The following is a 17610-nucleotide window of genomic DNA, read 5'->3' as shown; positions in this document are numbered from 1 at the left end:
AGCAACAGACACAACAAAAGTCTGCATCTTATCTGTACTTTTTATTTAATTCAACTTTTTTTTCTATTCAATATTAAATAAGAATACGAACAGCTTGTAAGCAGGTCTCGGACCGTTCATTCCCTTGAAAGTTTCAATAACAGCAGGAATTCAGTTGAAGTGCTTCAAGTGGCAAACTCAAGTGCCGATACAGACTGGAGGGCAACAAAATCAGCCTAAACGGAAGGCGCGCGCACACACACACACGTTCGTCACACACTCACACACACGGTGCACCACACAACTTAAGACTTAACAGCACCAAACATCCCAAAAACAGGATAGTTGCAACAATAATACTAAGCTTAACATTCCTCGTTGAAATCGGTGTTTTGCGTCATGCGACGACTTTTCATGCTGGACTGGATGCTTGTGGAAAGCGTCAGGTGGGGTATGGGGGGGGGGGGGGGGGGCACCCTCAACCCAGCAGAGGGTGGCAGGCAAGCAAAACCCAAGCAAAGGCATCAACCCAGGGGGAAACATTTTGGTGTCAAGTGGAATTGGAGTTTCATTAAGACAAAGTAGTGCTTTGCCTCCCCATCTTGTGACATCTGTAGGCAATGACCTAACACCTTTTTTGCTGGGGTGGCATCATTTTTTTGTGGATTACCTAGTGAGGTTCACAGTTTTAGGGTTGAAAGTTGGAAACTTTCCATGGGAATTAAAGGAATAAACCAGAAACTTAAAAAAAAAAAATCAATAGCAAAGCTAAATATGACACTTTTCCATGATTCCCACGGAAAGTTTGCAATTGACCAAAACTTGATGTAAAAGCAGTGGAAATTCTGCGCCCTTTGCAACCTCCCACAATATATTGCTGCGTTAAAATCTGTGCAAATTCTAAAGCTGGATTTCACCCGGGCGGGCGCCGTTTATTTGGGCTCCAGCCGGGCGGCGGCGGCGGCCGCCGGCGTGGGCGAGGGCGGCAGGCTCTTGGGACACAGCAGCCCACGGGAGGCGGCGTGGTCGCCGTTTAGGTTCTTGTAGGCGTTGCGGTGCGGCGTGCGCAGACACACCGAAGGGAAGCGAAGGCCCGCCAGGCAACAGGCCGGACACGAGACCACCTCGTCCTGGTCCAGGGACTGGACGTCGGGCTCGCTGGCGGGCGAGCGGCAGCCGTTGTTGTTGAGCCCGGCGGGGGCGGGGGCGGGGGCGGCGCTCCACACCAAAGGGCCGCTTAGGACCACTTTGCTGTTGTCCAAACGTGGCCACCCGTTAGCGAAGGTCTGGGACGGGGTGGAGGTGTGGGTCGGAGGGGAGGACAGTTTGGAGTACGAAGACGAGGACGAGCCGTCCAGAGTGTCCGGCGAGCTGGCGCAGTCCATCGGCACAATCTGGCCCTTCTCTTGGCTCAGGGAGAGGGGGTCGAGGGACGGCGGGAGGCCAGAGTCCTTGCCGGCGTGCATCTCGCAGTCGCACAGGTGGGGCGAAAGATACGGCAGCGGCGTGCACGGCAGCGAGTGGCAGCGCCGCCGGCGCCCCGCCGCCGGCTCGCCCTGCCGGGAGTCGGGCGGCGGGGGCAAGGCGAACGTGAGGGAGATGACCGACTTGCTGGGGGTGTCGTACAGCTTGATCTTGCCGCCTTTGAGGTCGTCGCGCCGCGAAAAGGGGTTGACCCGCGTGGGCGGCGCCGGCTCGCCGGCCGAGCGCAGCATGTCCGACTTGCTGCGGGAGAGGCCGCGGGCGTCCGGCGGCAGGCCCGCGGAGCGCCGCCGCTCGGCGGCCGGCGCCTCGCCGGTCCGCTCCAGCTCCGCGGCGATCTGGGAGAAAGACGGCCGCAGCTCGGGGCTCATCTGGCGGGACGGACAAAACCAGAGTCAGAGCGGGAGAGGCCCGGCACGGCCGGCGTCACGTCTTTTCGTACATTACAGCAGACGATGGCCAGATTCAGGAAGTGGGCGGGGCAGTCGCCGACCATCTGCGTGAAGGCCTCCACGTGCAGACCAAAGTCCTGCACAAAACAAAGGGATCCGGATCTGTAAACGACTCCCGTCTCGGGAAATTTCAACACCAGTAGAAACCCGCGTCGTGCCAGACACTCCACACGTCATGAGGAAATATGAGTACGCTCATATAAGTATATATGACGGGACACCAATGGAAAGCCAAATCGACCAAGGTAGGCCCCCCAAAAAATGTGAGGGTCAAATTTATAACAGTATGGTGACTTCATTTTCAAAAATTGTGACTCGTGGTCCAGACTCGCCATCATTTCCGCTTACAACCCAGGCTAAACTTGACTCTTCTCTACGTACAAAGACGTGATGTACAGTATCGTACTAGCCAGCAAATGGCGAGTAATAGGTTGCACAAGGGGAAAAAAAATTGCAAATAAAAAATGTAAATACATTTATGAATAGTAAACCTCGCCATTGCTGTACCTCAGTGCGTGGCAAGATGTCAGGGTCTGCCTGTATCCTGGCAATGACTTCACACAGAATTATGCCGTACGCAAACACGTCCACCTGCAGAGTCACAAAGCACTTAGGAAAAAAAAAAAAAAAAAAAAAAGCAACAAAAAATATATGAAAGTATAGTTTCTGTGTCATTTCCCCACCAACCTTCTCATTGTAGAGCTCGCCACGGAGCACCTCCGGAGCCATCCAGTAGGGGGAGCCCACCACGGCCAAAGGTCCCTGGTCCGCTTCTCCACTGCACCACCCAAAAAAAAAACAAAAAAAAAAAACAAGAAATTGAAGATGAAACTGGAATTAACCAACAGGTCGTTTTCAGTTATTTGGCGAGAGCATTGTGCAACTGTGAGCTGCAGAAAAGGAGAAGGAACTCGCTCGAGAGCATGCGGGGACAAACGCGTGTCTTCAGTCTTCACCGCACTTCACGTTTTCATCCCCTGACAGGCATATATTCCTCATCCTCTGCGAAACACAAATCATTTTACCGCAGTTACTCAGTAACTTTCAATTGTTGTCAAAGTCTTCGTTTGTGACTGTCAGACAGTATTAGACTGCCCCTCGGTGGCCGACAGGAGGCGCTGCAATGGATTCATCAGAACGCACAAGCTGTTTTTCTTTACATTCGATTTAATGATGACAAAAGGGATGTTTTTACAAAGCACATAATGACCTTCACATTCATTTTCATGTTGTCATCGTGTGGGGTTGTGAAAGCAGTTTTGAGGAAAAAAGACCCCCCAAAAAAATCAATAAAAAAATCATCCAACTCGACTTCCTCTCTGTGCTACTTCTCAAAGTTATTTCCAGCTACCATACGGAAGGAAAGCAGTCGCAAAAAAGTGTCGACAAGACCACTAAGGAGTCACAAGTGGCAGACTGGAATAGTTTGACCTTATTTGGAGTCAAGGACCCCCCCACACACACCCTTCCATGTGCCCTCCCACACAAATGTAATCAACAGCCAGAGTCCAATAAAAAAAAAAAAAAAAGCAAATGAAGAAATGTGAAAGTGGCCTCGGAATGTAAGTTTGCAAAATTAAAGTAAAAATAAACAATTATTTACAGTATATTAGGTAGAAAAGGAGAAAAAATACGTTTCGTACAGATTGCGTTCTCATGAAACTTTCAACTCCAGGCTGGGGTGAGTTTGAGTGAGGTTAGCGGATGCTACATGGCAAAGCGGGACTCATAAAAAAGACCAGCACACCGGTACGGCACGTAGAACGGACGTTTGCAAACGATGACCTCACAGTTGATTGCGTCCCGCTGCACCGTCGCGCAACCATTTATAGCGTCAATAAAAGATGCCCTGTAAATGCCAGTGCGCAATAAAGCAAAACCGAAGGGGGCACGGCACGGCACTATCAAGGCTTGGCCGTCCGTCCACTTGGCAATTTGCACAAGAGCGCCGCTGGAGGCTGCAAGGCGGCCGCTCGCACCGGCCGGGCCTCACCTGCCAGCTCGGATAAGAAGGAATGCGCTGTTATCGGGGGGGCGGGCCAGTGGGGGGGGGGGGGTTAAAGGACACGCACACGCTTTACAGAACACCCCTGCACTTTAGTCTCATTCACTCAAACACACGCGCACACAGGACACACACGTACGCACGCACTTTACAAATAAAATGATGATCTGGGCCGTTTTATATGACGTGTGCCACAATATGTCATTCAGTTTTTTTTCCTCGCTTTTTTATTTTCAAGTGAGATCAAACGGCTCTGTATCAAATCAGAAACGCATCCACTCGACCTGCGTGCATTCAATGATCAAAGGGAAAGAGAGGCAAAGGAGCCGACGTATTGTTGCACAAATTTCGATAATCTCAAGAAAAAGATGTTTGACAGAATTTGATTTGCCAAATAAAAGGAAAAGATGAACTGTACCGTCATGTAATTTATTGTGCAGATCTCAAAGTTATTGTGAAATCAGATTTGTAATATTCTAAATATCCCTGCATGTTCCGAATGGCTTATCCTCAATATGAATATATTTTTTTTATCTTCTAGGCCACTCCTCCCAGTTGGCGTACGGGCTGCTGTGGCAATCCTTTCCTGTTAGGCTGTGTGTGAGACGCATCGTTTTCCTTGTTAAATGGTGGCCTGCTACTTTGCCGTGGGCTCCGCTCCGCTTTAACGCACTTCCAACGACGACAACGACTCTGCCAAGCGTACTCCACCGCCCAAGCACTTCATTTAGACTTACTCGGCGAGTTTCGCAATGAGCATGGCTTGGCCGTCTTGCCCTCTGTGAGAAGAACGTAGCTTATTTGCCGCCGAGGAGGCTGCGACGACTGGCTCATTAGTGACAAGCGCACTGGGTCGAGCAAGTAGTAGTAGCCAGCCCAAGCTCGCTGCTAAACTTGCGCTATCGCTAGCTGTTGCGGCCGCTCCACCTGCCGACTGCAGGTGACATAATAAGCGGCCCGGCGAAGCTTTTGGGGACGGTCTCCGCCGTTCCATTATGGGAAAAACTTTGGGGTTTTTTTTTTTCCATCTGTGATTCTCAGTGTTGTTCCTTTTTGTGTTTTGATAAGGCTCAAAATAAAAACTGCTATGCTTGTGAAACTTGAAGGAATACACACTACGCAGCATGCCTTGAGCGGCTTTTTTTTTTTTTTTTTTTTTTCAATAGCTGATAGTTGTTTGTTCTTTCCCAAAGTAGTATCGTATTTGCATCGACCCACCTTATTTAATCGTCTTCATTGACTGTTAATTTTATTTTTGCACCCTACGTTTGCAATGTAGTCAAAGTCAGCTCAAATCAAGCTTCCTCTGACGTTGTGACTCCAGTTTGCCGCAGATGACAAAAGACCCTGGGCAGGATAGTCGAAAAATGACACGATACTCATTTGTGTCGCCGCTGCCGTCGTCCTATGGCCCACCCAGCTCTGGTCACGCACCTGTAATCGGGAATTTTCTCCGCCAAGCCAAAGTCTCCCACCACGGCGGAGCACACGCCGCCTTCCCAGCGCACCAGGCAGTTCTGCGCACACACACGCGCCAGGAACATGTTGAAAAAGTCACAGAGCGCCGCCTTTGGAAAACACGGACGTGTCACCTTGGAGGTGAGGTCTCGGTGGAAAATGCCCTTGGCGTGCAAGTAGCGCAGGCCGCGGGCGATGTCCAGCGCCAGGGCGAGCCGCGCGCTCCACGGCAAGTATACGTCGCTGTCCAGCAGCTGCTCCAGGTTGCCGCCGTTGATGTACTGCATCGGCAAAAACGGGAATAAGGACGGCGCCGCCGCCCCAAAACCAAACGACAACCACGCCCGCGTCCTACCTCGGTCAGCGCGTGGAGTTGCCCCTCGTGGACGCACACGCCGATGAACCTGGGGCGGCGGGGGGGGGGGGGGGGGGGGGGATGGGGGAAAATGAAGAAGAACAAAAAAAAAAAAAAAAAAAAAAAAAGGCCAAATCGGCAATTTGTTGGAGCTACCTGAGGATGTTGGGGTGCGACAGTCTGTTCATCAGCTGGACCTCCCTGAGCATGTTGGCCCGGTTACTGGCCAGGATGTTCATCTTGAGCGCCATCACCTGGCCAGACACGCGATGCTGCACCTGGACGCACGCCGCCGTTGGCATTTTGGAGACATTTTTGCACACGGCTGAGCCCAAAAGAGCATCTGAAAGCGCTTCAAGCTGTCTCAAATTTCTCTTGTTTTTACAATATTAAAAACACACACACCTTGCATTTTCACACACTTGAAAAGTCACACAGTCTGGCACACTCACACACGCCTTACAGTCTCTCACTTTCCCACACATGCAGCTTTGTGGCATGTGCAAGGACACACGCACACCATTTCAGTCTCAAAATCACACACTGACACTCGCAAACATTACAGTCTTACACTGGGTTGTTTCATTTCACACTTGATGGGTCGGCAGGCCTATTTGTGTCCAAGCCAATAAAAAGTCAATTTTCCACGGCGCGCTGCAGAGACATGGGAGGTCCCGCGCTCAGACACACAAGCCGGCCTGAGGCTGTGACACAGTTGCAACACTTGAAAAAAAAGCGCACACTCCCACAGACAAAAACAAAAACACTTTCCACACATTTCAACTTATTACTACACCACGTGAGACTCTCTGGCATCGATCCAAACTGAAATTTCGAGCCTCCTTGGTTGGAATCAGTAACTGCGTCTCACAACAAATGGCTTGGAACTGTGGGGTACCTCAGGGGTCAACCCTAGGACCCTTATCATTCAACCTGTACATGCTTCACAGATATTCAGTATCGGAGCAGCGAAAGCAGACGGGTATTGGTACTAGTGGCACTTTTTTTTTTTTTTGGAAGGCGTATTCAGCCCATATTTCTCCTCAATGTGCCAGAGTGGGCGCTCCCATCCAGATAGAGAGCCACTAAAACGTTTACCTTCGGGCGAGGGAGCGGCCTTCCCAGAGATCAAGCCTACATGTTAGCGCTCATCCGTGTCAACACGAGAGACCGGAAGCCTTCCCCAAAACGCAGCAACACGCAAGCAGGCAAATGTTCCAAGATTACAAATACACGCTCCGCCGCTCAATAAATGGCGGCAGCCAACGAAGGCGCTGACATTTGCCTGCTCGTTTTGCTATTCAAAAATGGGCAACGCTTGAGGGAGCGGGCCTCGCTAATGGGGTCTGTCTAATGGGACGTCCTTTATAGGGCAACCGCCGACCAAGTCATCCGTCCAATTTCTAGAAGTCTGCACTTTACGAGCTGGTGGCCGATCGCATTTGAGCAGCACTTGGACGGTCGCCATGGATACCACTTGAGGAACTTACCTTGAACACCTCGGAAAAGAACCCGGCGCCGATCTTCTCGCAGCTGAAGTCGTCCAAGCGGGCCAGGCTGGACACGGCGCTGCGCAGGGCCCGGTAGGAGGACGGCCGAGTCCGGTTGGAGCCGTGCGCGCTGTGCATGGGCGGCTCCGCCTCGCTCTCCGGTTCTGGTTCCGGCTCCACCCTCTCCATCTCAGGACGGAAGCGGCAGTGCCGATTCACAGCGTGCTCGGGGGATGGTTAACGCGCGCCATGTCAGCCGCCCTCCGCCGGTCCGGTCCGATCCACTTGATGGCTGCGAGACATCAAAATCAGCCAATTGAACGACCACGCAAAAATGGCAAGAAAACGGACTAAAACGTTTCCCTCCACTTGCTTTTGCAGACACAAAATCACTTCGCATATTTGGTACATTAAATTTTGCCAAAAATTGTTCATTAAAATCGATTCATTCAAATAATCGGACAAATGTAATCAAAAATGAGTACAAAGCACTACTTTTGTATGAATGAAACTCAATCCTCGTAAATAGTTTTGGATGGCCATTCCACAAGATGGTGGCAAAGCACAACTTTTGTCCAATTGGCGCTCCTCCACTCGCTTCAACATAGGTCTTTGGCGCCAATGCGCCACAAGGCGGCAGCAAAGCACAACCTCGGTCTCGCTGAAGCTCCTCAAAACACTGCAACATAGTTCCTTGGGTCCAAGATCTGACAAGGTGCCGGCAAACACTTTTGTCTAAATGAAGCTTCTCAACTCACTTGACTTCTCCATTGAGTCCGTCATATTTCCCCAAACACAACCAAAGGTTAACAAATCAATCAATCAACATTTGTTGCATTCATTTGGCAACTGTTCCCCCGAAAACTGGTTCACTGAATTTCATCTCATTGAACCATTGATTAACTTTTTGTAACTCGTTAAAAAAAGAGCAACGATGTATGTAAATGTAGCAAGTGTTATTGTATCTCATAAAATGGTTAATCGAATTAATTGCAACTAAAACCACAAATATTAGTAAAACAAAACAGGGTACGAGATGATAAAATTTGCCCTCCATTTGGATTCGCAGGCACAGGATCTACAGGAGATGAAATTAAAAAAAATAAATAAAAAAAAAACAGCGGCTGTTGTTGGCGTTATCTGCACTCAGCAGATTGTTAGCGACGGCATTTTGTGCGCGCACACATAGACAGGCTTTCAAACTGATTCGATTCAAGGTTCCCAACGGAGGGGAAAAGGGGGTTGGTGGCCTTGATTACACTGATTGGAAGCGCCCCCTTTTTTCCTCACTGCTGGCTCGTCAATTGTGGAGCCCGGTTGGCTCTCAACGTAAACCGCGACGCAAACGGAAACGGCCTCAAGTCAGAGAAGGCGACGCGTGCATGTAACGGACGTCACTCACCCGCAGAAAGGGGGAGGCTAGAAGGACAAAAAAAGAAATCGCTAAAACCCAAGAACGTCGTCGTCGCAGCGTCGGGAGCTCCAAGCAGCGTCCCCGCCCCCCCCCCCTCGTAGCCCGCTGTCGTCCACGCGAAGGCCGCCGCAGGTCGCTCGGCCCCACTCGGTGTGGCGTCGTTTGCACACGAGGAGGGGAGCGCCGGCTTTTACGAAGGGGGGTGGGGCTGCTGCTCACGTGACGCCAACCCTCACAGGCAACTTTACATTTTGCGTGTGCGCGCGCTTTGAATTGCAACGCATCCGTCGGAAATACGATCAAAAACAAATGTCATTACCTCCGCCACGGTGCTCGTGTTTGCAGTTGGAGGCGCTTCGTTTGTTTGCTTTGGTGCCACTTCCGGGTAGGAGGACTGCTGCTCACGTGATCACATACGGGGAATAAACGGAACCGTCGTCTTTGTATTTTAGCTTGCATCAAGACATTTAGTCTCTATTTTTATTTCGCAGCTACACAAAACAAACAGCTAGAGCCGTCAATTTGGATTTGTTTGGAATGGTTGACGCTCTTTAATGACGTCATAAAACAACGTGTTGAAAAAGACGTTTTTCCCCTAAAATTGCTCATTCTTTGCAATGTATTTTTCAATTATTCATCTCTTTAACTATTTATTCAATAGATGGTAAATTCTTTTCATATGGCCGCATTTCATGGATTTGTTTGGATGTCACTTCCGGGTAGGGGGCGGGGCTACTACACACGTTACCACCCACTGGGGGGAAAAAGGAAAAAATCTGCGTAAAATGTATTTATTTAACAAAATAATTCAATTTTTTTATTCATTTATCTGATTAAATAATTGTTTAATTTTATGTAAATTAATTTTTCATTTCATTTAATAATTTTTTTGTTTTTATCAAAAGAACAAAAACACCTAACACCGAACAATCCAGCTGTAAATATACAGACCTGATCAAAATCTTGAGACCAGTTGAGAAATGGATAGAATTTACCTTTTGCACATTTGGATCGTAATGAATAAAGTATTTGCATGAACGTTTCTAAGAATATATTTGATCAACAAATGTGTTATGCAATTTAAAAATGAGAATGATGGACTATTGTGTTAAGTAACCGATTGGTTTATTTACATTTACTGTGAAAGAAAACGTGTTGACAAAGTGTGCCAATGTCCTGTATGCTCACCTGACATCACACATGTTGAGCTTTGCACACGTGCTTGCATTATTCATCAGTCCATTGGGGCTCTGGTGGCGGAGGGGGAAAAAAAAACACACGTCACAGCATTGTTGTAGAAAATATTACACGGCATGAATTATTTACAGCAGCTGATTACTTATTCATCCTACGGAATGTTGGATTTGCCTGCAGTTTAATATCACAACAGACTTGACTGGAGCTCATATTTTTGGGGTATGCGCACAAGCTGGGCCACAGGAGCTGCCCCCACCCCCCACCCCCTCCCCCATTTTGTTTGAATTTCACGGAAAAGCCGCATTAAGAGTGAAAGCAGGTTACCTTTCTCCCATGTTGACCATCAAGAAGCCTGGAGTAACCAAAGTGTTTCCACATGGTCCAAACCCGCCCAGGGGATCCGCACTTCAGCCAGAAATTGGATCAGCAAAGTTGATGAAGGCCCACTTTCAATGTCAGGAGCCAGATGGCCCTCTTCTCCCGTCGACCACATAAAACGCTGCGCATCCAGTTTGTACCCTGGCAAAAAACAATGTCGCCAGTTTTCTAAACACGGGTCACTTGAGGTTTCACCTTACAGGTGCAACTGATCCGTATCAGTTCCACGCAGGCACCCCAGTGACCCCAACACCCTCCACTATGTTTGTGTTGTGCTCCAGTAATCCATAAATAGCTCAGTGTTTTTTTTTTTTGGGGGGGGGGGGGGTTTACATCATTGACAAATATCACAAATGTGTGCTTATTGTTGTATCTAAACCTGTAAACATGCATTTTAAAAGGTGTACAAATTGTATCTGAGACTGTACAATGTGTATTAAAATGTATTTGAAAGATTGTCAAATTTGGATTCAAATTTGTGAAGTGTCTGGGGGGTTTTCAATTTGGAATCTTGGTATTACTTTGGCGCCATCTTGTGGCAACATAGTGCCAGGGATCTACTTTGAGGTCATTTGAGGAGCTTCTATTAGATGAAGGCTTTTGCTTTTGCTGCCATCTTGCGGAAAAGTGCAATGTTAAGACTTTCATTCAGACATAAGTAGTGCTTTGCCACCATCTTGTGGCATATTGGGGCCAAGGGGCTATGTTGAATTGAATTGAGGAGCTTCATTTGAGTAAAGGTTGTTTCTATGCTATTGCCTAATTCACTCTTGCCAAATCTTTACTGAGTCAAAGCACTTTTTGAAATGTATTTTCTGCCATCCAGTGGAAGAGTGCTTTAAATGTTCTGCCCGACACTGGCATTGAAAACGGGGGGAGAAAAAATGCCTTGCTCAAATGACAAATTAATCTTCAGATGTGTTTTCACCCCAGTGAAGTTGCTCTTAGGTCAAGTGGCAAAACATTTGTCCAACTTGGCAATCAGTTAGCGACAAGCCAAGTCCAGCTTAAACTTTAATTTTCCTTTCATGGATGGCTGGGCGCTTGTGTTGTTGTCTCGATGCGTGTCCCGCGACTGCCATTTGCCTGCCCAAAGTGAGCCGAGAGAGGCTGCAGCGCTTGGAACTCCAGCTGGCGATACTTTATTTTGGGAAAACTGGCGACTTTTATTGCCCTACTTCCGGTTGCTTGCACTCACCGAGCGACGCTGGGCTGACGTCACAAGTCACAGCAACGCTCCGCCGCGATTGGCCCGTTAACTTAATTCCAAACGTGCTGCCGAGGAAGCGTCCAGCCGGTCTGACTTGACTAAATGTCAACATGGCTCCGAGCGGCAGCGAACGGATCCAGAAATGGCTGTACGACGCCTTGTTGGCCATCTGCTTCGTCTTGTATCGCTTCTTGTGCGCCCGACCCGCCGAGAAGAAGCGCGGACTGCCGCCGGTCAGCAACCCGCTGCTGGCGGTGTCAGCGACGCAACTGGCCGCCAGGATCCGACGACGAGAGGTGAACGTCGGCCTCGGTCGGGCTCCAGGCGCCAACCGTTGAGCGTTCAGTCCAAATGTGCCTTTGCCTTCATGTTGACTTGCATTTTCCGCGAGTGCCTCCTCACAACGTGTGTGTGTGTGTGTGCGCGCGCAGGTGTCCAGTGTGGAGGTGGTGCAGGCTTACATTGACCGGATCCAGCAAGTCAACCCTTTGGTGAACGCAGTGGTCAAAGACAGGCACGGCTCTTTTCTTTATGACCTCCCCCAAGGAGTTACTGTCCGTACCTTTGTTATATCCCGATTTGAGCAGGGAATTCATCCGTCAACATGCACGTACCCCAGAGGCGTGCCCAGGGGGGATGTGCGAGGGGGTGCTGGCCCCTAGCTGGCATGAAACAAAAAACGGATCTTTGCTCGCAATGTGTACAAATCGATCAGTTGTCACACAACAACTTGTGTGTGGGTACTCATAATTAGGGCCTGAATGATTTGGAGGGTTTTGAGAAAACAAACTTTTTTGGGTTGCTTAATGCTTACAACAATGAATATATGAATTACATTTGAGTGTTTTACAACATTTTTTTTTGGGGGGGGGGGTAAATGTTTCAATGCCATTATCTACGTTGTGATGTATTAATACATGAAATAATTCCGCGTAAGTTCACGCTACTACTTATATCCGTATCCCTGGCATCGGGCCAAAGCCTCCTAAGTCACATTTTGGAGAGTTTTTCACAAATCAATACTATTTGTCAGTGGTTGTTATTTTTTTTTTTTGGACCAATGCGAAGTGTTGGAAATGGCTCGCTCTCTTTCGCGATACAATGGTAGTGGTTGAACAAAGTTGCCATTTTGGGGGTCTCCTGAAAAGCGATTACTTCCATTTGTTTTGACCACCACCAATTCAGGTTCTCCGCCGCACTCCAGGAAGCGGCGCAGGTGGACAAGCTGATCGCCGAGGAACCGGGCGGTGAGGAGGTGCTGGCCGATCGGCTGCCTTTCCTCGGCGTGCCTCTCTCCGTCAAAGAGTCCTTCGGGCTCCAAGGTAACCGACAGCAACTTTCTGGATCAATCAGACACTTTGAAGAGAAATACAAGAATAAAATATTGATGAAAATATCTGCAAGTTTGTTCTAACAACAACGCCCAATTTTTCTCACAATTGGCAGTCAAAGCAATGCTCAACTGTTGAGCCGAAATCCCGAATGCGGACGATCGCGCCGGTTACGCGATCCTTTTTGCCGTGATGAATAATTCAAGCTTTGCAACTGACTGACCGAGCGACCGATCGCCCGCTTGCAGGCATGCCCCACACCAGCGGCATCGTGGCCAGGCGAGGCGCGGTGGCGGCGGCCGACGCGCCCCCGGTGGCCCAGCTCAAGCGGGCGGGCGCCATCCCGCTGGGCGTCACCAACACCAGCGAGGGCTGCATGTGGGCCGAGTCGCACAACCACCTCTACGGCATCACCTGCAACCCCTACGACCTGGAGAGGTCGCCGGGGGGGAGCTCGGGTGGGTCAATTGACGAGGCGACGCGTTCGGCTTCCGAGACGTTCGTCGCCCGCTCAAAACTTTTTCTAGCATACACATTTCACCCAAAATGACTTTGACACCCCCCGATCCAAAGCATCTCGTACACGTTGCATTCCAACGAGTGGCGGTGGGCTGCGTTCAGTTTGCTAACGACGTTTACCAGACTTGCAGTACGGTACAATTTAGAAAAATGACTTATTTGAAGCTTGTATTTGTATTATTTTGGGGTGTGCCGGAGGGGTCCCACAACAGTGTAGCTGAGATTTCCCCTAATGGCGGGTGAGTTGACCATATTGCCGAGCGTGTCTCCCCCCAAAGGCGGCGAGGGCAGCTTGCTGGGCTCGGCCGGCGCCGTTATCGGACTGGGCTCCGACATCGGCGGCAGCATCCGCATGCCGTGCTTCTTCAATGGAGTGTTTGGCCACAAAACCACACCCGGTAAGACAATCCATCGGGTCGCTTTCTCCGTCGATTGTGTAACACGTGATCGTCCGCTCTCACGAGCCCTCGCTTGTTTTTCCAACCGTTGCAGGCGTGGTGTCCAACGAGAACCAGTACCCCCCGTACTCGGGCAGACACGAAGAGTACGCGAGCGCGGGGCCCATGTGCCGCTACGCCGAGGACCTGCTGCCCATGTTGAAAATCATGGCAGGACCAAACGCGCACATGTCAGCTGGCAAACTGGAGCGGTCACAAGCCGGCGCGAGGGCCCGGTCGGTTCCAATTTGTTTTTTGTTTTTTTGTGCAGGTTGTCCCTGAACCAGAAGGTGGATCTGAAAAAGCTGCGTTTTTTTACCATCCCCGACGACGGCGGCTCTCCTCTGACGTTCCCCGTCAGTGAAGAACTCAGACAAATCCAGAAGCAGGTGTGTCGCGCTCAAAACGTTTGCATCATCAAAATATCGTGACTGTCCTGTGGAAAAACACGCATGTCCAATTTGGGATTTCCCCCCCAAAAACGTGCACGTTCATGCCATGTCCGTAACACGGACCATTCACGTAAAAATAAGAAAAGCAATGGACACAAATGTTTTTCACAGGACGGCGCCGATGTGCCTTCTCCATTCATTTGTACTTCTTCCCCCTGCTGTAAAGTCAAAACTAGTTATTCATCAGAAAAGTGCACGCATGTCTCCAAGATAATCATTCCCCCCGCCCCCTCGCCGAATGTTGTCATCTCCCAATGTTTTTTTTCAGGTGGCGAGGCGTCTAGAAGCGGATCTCGGCGTGTCGGTCCAAGAAGTGGGCTTCCCCGAGCTCCGCTACGGCTTCCGCATCTGGGACGCCTTCATGGCTCTTCCGGACAAGGAGGGCAAGGTGAGAGCAGACGGCGCCGCATTTGACTCAATATTGAGCGTCCGTTATTCGTCAACGGTCTGCTACCCATCCGTCGGACGCCATTTGCATTTTTTTTTTCCGGGGGGGGGGGCGGGGGGATATAGTAGCCGCCTATAGGCTGCCGGTCCGCCTCGAATTTTAAACAAATTGTGACTCAGTGCACTTTGGAAGCCCGCCGGCTTGCTTTTGACAGCCGGGTCCCTCAATCAAATCTGGCCCTCGAGCAACAACGACTCACCGTTTTCCTTCCCGCGCGCAAGCCTCGTCGCAAAATAGAAATGATGACCGACTGCAGACGAACGGCGGACTAAATCAAGGGGTTTGCGTCTATTTGAAAATGTTTCCTGTCAACGACGGATAGACAGAATGGCCCGCCGTGTTCACCCCACCCGGTGGCCAAGTAAGTCTCCCCTTCTCCCGCAGCCTCCGGTTCCGTTCGCCGATCAGTTGGGAGAGCCGGGCCGGCCCTTGTGGCCCGTGTGGGAGGCGCTGAAAAGCCTTGTGGGAAAATCCGACCATACCGTGGCCGCCATTGGTGAGCGTCGGCCGGCAAGTTGTTTGGCGACTGGAAGGAAAAGCCTCACCTGTGTGCCGTGCCGTCTGTAGGTCTGTGCGTTTTCGAGAAGGCGTCCTCGCCCGCGCCGTCCGCCTTCCTCATGGGCTTGAAGGAGAAGCTGCAGAAGGACGTGGACGAGTTGCTGGGGAGCGACGGCGTGCTTCTTTACCCGTCGCATCCCAGGGTGGCCCCAAAGCACCACCACGCGCTTTTTCAACCCCTCGACTTCGCCTACACCGGTACGGCGCGCCGCAGAGGTTCCGTTGCGTTCGTGTCGAGGCGCAACGTGTCGAGTAATCCTTTGGCGCTTTGGCTAGGCATCATCAATATTCTGGGTCTGCCCGTCACCCAGTGCCCTTTGGGGCTCAGCGCGGAGGGGCTCCCCCTGGGCGTGCAGGTGGTGAGCGGGAAGCTGCAAGATCGGCTGCCCCTGGCCGTGGCTCGCTACCTGGAGAAGGCCTTCGGGGGCTGGAGGGAGCCTCCCACTAACGTCCGCAGCATGAAGATGGTCTAGTCGTTACGGTGGCAAACCCCACTAACTGACTGACTCCCCCTTCTTTGATTTTAATTTCCTTTTCTTTTCCCTCCATGATGTTTGAGCTCACTGACGGAGGTGACACCCAAATGACGGACGGTGAGTGTTCCTACGACGAGGCTGATTTGACACGTACGTTAGGGCTGGAGCGATGATTCAATATCAACATGTATCGCGCTTGACACGTGATGATCGAGATCAATAGAAAATGCCTTTGATTAAACATTCAATACAGAAAATGTGAAAACAAACCCGATGGCGGCATCGCGCATCCGCCTCCAAACACGAAGACGCAGCAGCTAAGGCAAGGGAGCGGGCGTGGGGGGGGGGGGGGTGTTAGTGCCCGGCCGCCGTGCGCCATCCTCGCGTCAAAACGTCCTTCAAATAAATGACCAGTCCTCCTAGTGCAACTCTTTGAATAAAATAATATTGTGCATGATAACCTGATGAAACGCCTCCGGATGGAGACATAAATAAAAGAGTCAGTTCCCTTCTCTTGTCTTTGACATGCTAGCGCCAGTTAGCCGTAAGATTGGTCAACGGTAATGTGTGCGCTGCAAAAAATATTCGTTGTATGAACATTGAATGAAGGCTAACGCGCGTGCATCAACAAGAGTGCTTTGGGCGAGCACGTCACAGCGTCAAGCAAAGAAGCATTTACAATGCACTGGTGGAGGACAAAGTGCACATGGCGCGACATTACGACGCACACAAAAACCGATAACAGGTTTAAAACAAAATCAATAATTATCAATATTGACTGATATGAAATCCTTTGACTGTGACCGTTTTCCAGACATGTCGCTCAGCCCGGCTAAGCACATTATGTTTAAAACGCAGTTTATTTCACTCCTTCATAGTTACGCTGACCTCTCAAATAAATTCATTTTTCTCCAGGTCATTCTTTTCAATAGTTTAAAAAATGCAATACATATCAATATGCAACACATTGTGATATACTTTTCAGTCGTACGGCCCGGCCCTAACGTACGTTTCGTTCATTGCTGCAGATTTTTTTTTTTTTTTTTTTCTTTAGATGGCAACAAATCTCTGGCTAGGAGGACAGTAGTAATTGTGTTAAGATAGTATTGTAGACGTGGTGTCTCCAGATCGAGACATTTGTACATTGGGGACAAGCAAAGTTTAGCCTGGGTTGTTAGCAGATGTTAAAGAGAGTTCGCCGCATATGTAGGTCGATGCTCTGCTGGGTGGCTATTAAAAAGCAAAATTCATCTGTAAGCCATTTATTTTTAAGGCTAATAATGTAAGATGACTGAAAAGATCAAGTGTTTGGGAATCAGATTGTTTTATATTTAGTCTTTCGATTTTTTTTTTTTTTTTTTTGATTTTTTTTTAGGGGGATTACTTCAAATATTTTGCCGTTTTCCTGGCCATTTTCTGTAATGCCAACAACACTCAGTCGCGTCGGTCTTAACAGTCATGAGCGTTTGAGCCGATTGGTGGAGGGAGGAGCCAAACGGAAGGACGCCCAACGCTCCTTGTCCAAGACGCTACGCAGGCGGCCACTTCATTTCACACGCAAGACTTTGTGTCCTGTTGCACGGCGCCAAACAAAAATGGCACAAAACGTACTCACTGAAATGATCTCGTCTCCTTTTACTCGCTGAGCGCGCGCGCGTGCCGCGACTTGCGTATTGTGCTGTACGAACACGTTTCGTCGCTAGCATTGTTGTTCATTTTTGGACTCACCAATTGAAATTGTCAAGCATCACGGCCTTCGCGATCCATTTGACAACATTGTGACTGTCAAGCAAGTGTTGTGCTGCAAATCACACCAATAAAACGTCGCGTCAAACAAAGTGTGAACAGTCTGCTGTCATTTTATTTCCTTTCCGTTTGTCTGAAAAAAAAATAAAATAAGAAAGGGGCGGGTGGAGGCGGATGACCAAAACCGGCGCCATCGTGAACCGTGCGGTGTGTCGCAAAACTT

The 17610-nt window shown here is 49.7% G+C and overlaps 2 protein-coding genes and 1 long non-coding RNA gene across 6 annotated transcripts in view; 2 read left to right on the top strand and 1 right to left on the bottom strand.

Moving 5' to 3' along the window:
* LOC147150756 (uncharacterized) overlaps positions 1 to 5036 on the top strand; it is a 30672-nt gene extending 25636 nt beyond the window's left edge. The window contains exon 4 of the long non-coding RNA XR_015085728.1: positions 4460 to 5036. This is a non-coding gene — a long non-coding RNA (uncharacterized LOC147150756). The remainder of the gene's footprint in view (positions 1 to 4459) is intronic.
* Positions 23 to 12051, bottom strand: tesk1b (testis associated actin remodelling kinase 1b). Of its 3 annotated transcripts, XM_086023814.1 has the most exons (12): positions 11409 to 12051; positions 10157 to 10351; positions 9824 to 9885; positions 7222 to 7513; positions 5888 to 6009; positions 5732 to 5780; positions 5511 to 5657; positions 5353 to 5435; positions 2601 to 2691; positions 2421 to 2504; positions 1904 to 1990; positions 23 to 1832 (listed from the first exon to the last, which is right to left on the bottom strand). In XM_086023814.1, the coding sequence occupies exons 4-12, from the start codon at positions 7408 to 7410 to the stop codon at positions 912 to 914; spliced, it is 1773 nt and encodes a 590-aa protein (XP_085879940.1). In that variant the 5' UTR covers positions 7411 to 7513; positions 9824 to 9885; positions 10157 to 10351; positions 11409 to 12051; the 3' UTR covers positions 23 to 911. The 3 variants fall into 3 exon arrangements, with proteins under 3 accessions (XP_085879940.1, XP_085879939.1, XP_085879938.1); XM_086023813.1 differs by lacking the exons at positions 9824 to 9885; positions 10157 to 10351; positions 11409 to 12051 and adding an exon at positions 8955 to 9119; XM_086023812.1 differs by lacking the exons at positions 9824 to 9885; positions 10157 to 10351; positions 11409 to 12051 and adding an exon at positions 8624 to 8926.
* Positions 11412 to 17479, top strand: faah2b (fatty acid amide hydrolase 2b). 2 transcript variants are annotated; one of them, XR_015085726.1, is made up of 12 exons: positions 11412 to 11716; positions 11852 to 11934; positions 12606 to 12742; positions 13000 to 13209; positions 13549 to 13668; positions 13763 to 13898; positions 13979 to 14096; positions 14428 to 14547; positions 14992 to 15103; positions 15175 to 15363; positions 15442 to 15758; positions 17017 to 17479. XR_015085726.1 is itself a non-coding variant. In XM_086023816.1 (11 exons), exons 1-11 carry the CDS (start codon positions 11531 to 11533, stop codon positions 15636 to 15638), a joined length of 1608 nt encoding a protein of 535 aa, XP_085879942.1. In that variant the 5' UTR covers positions 11412 to 11530; the 3' UTR covers positions 15639 to 17479. The 2 variants fall into 2 exon arrangements, 1 of the variants encoding a protein (XP_085879942.1); XM_086023816.1 differs by having other exon boundaries at positions 15442 to 17479.
* The last annotated feature ends 131 nt before the right edge of the window (positions 17480 to 17610 follow it).

The sequence above is a fragment of the Filicampus tigris genome, chromosome 2 (assembly GCF_054856515.1).
Source record: "Filicampus tigris isolate MCC_2025a chromosome 2, RoL_Ftig_1.0, whole genome shotgun sequence".
Lineage (NCBI taxonomy): Eukaryota > Metazoa > Chordata > Actinopteri > Syngnathiformes > Syngnathidae > Filicampus > Filicampus tigris.
This window is presented reverse-complemented; position numbering and strand designations above follow the sequence as displayed.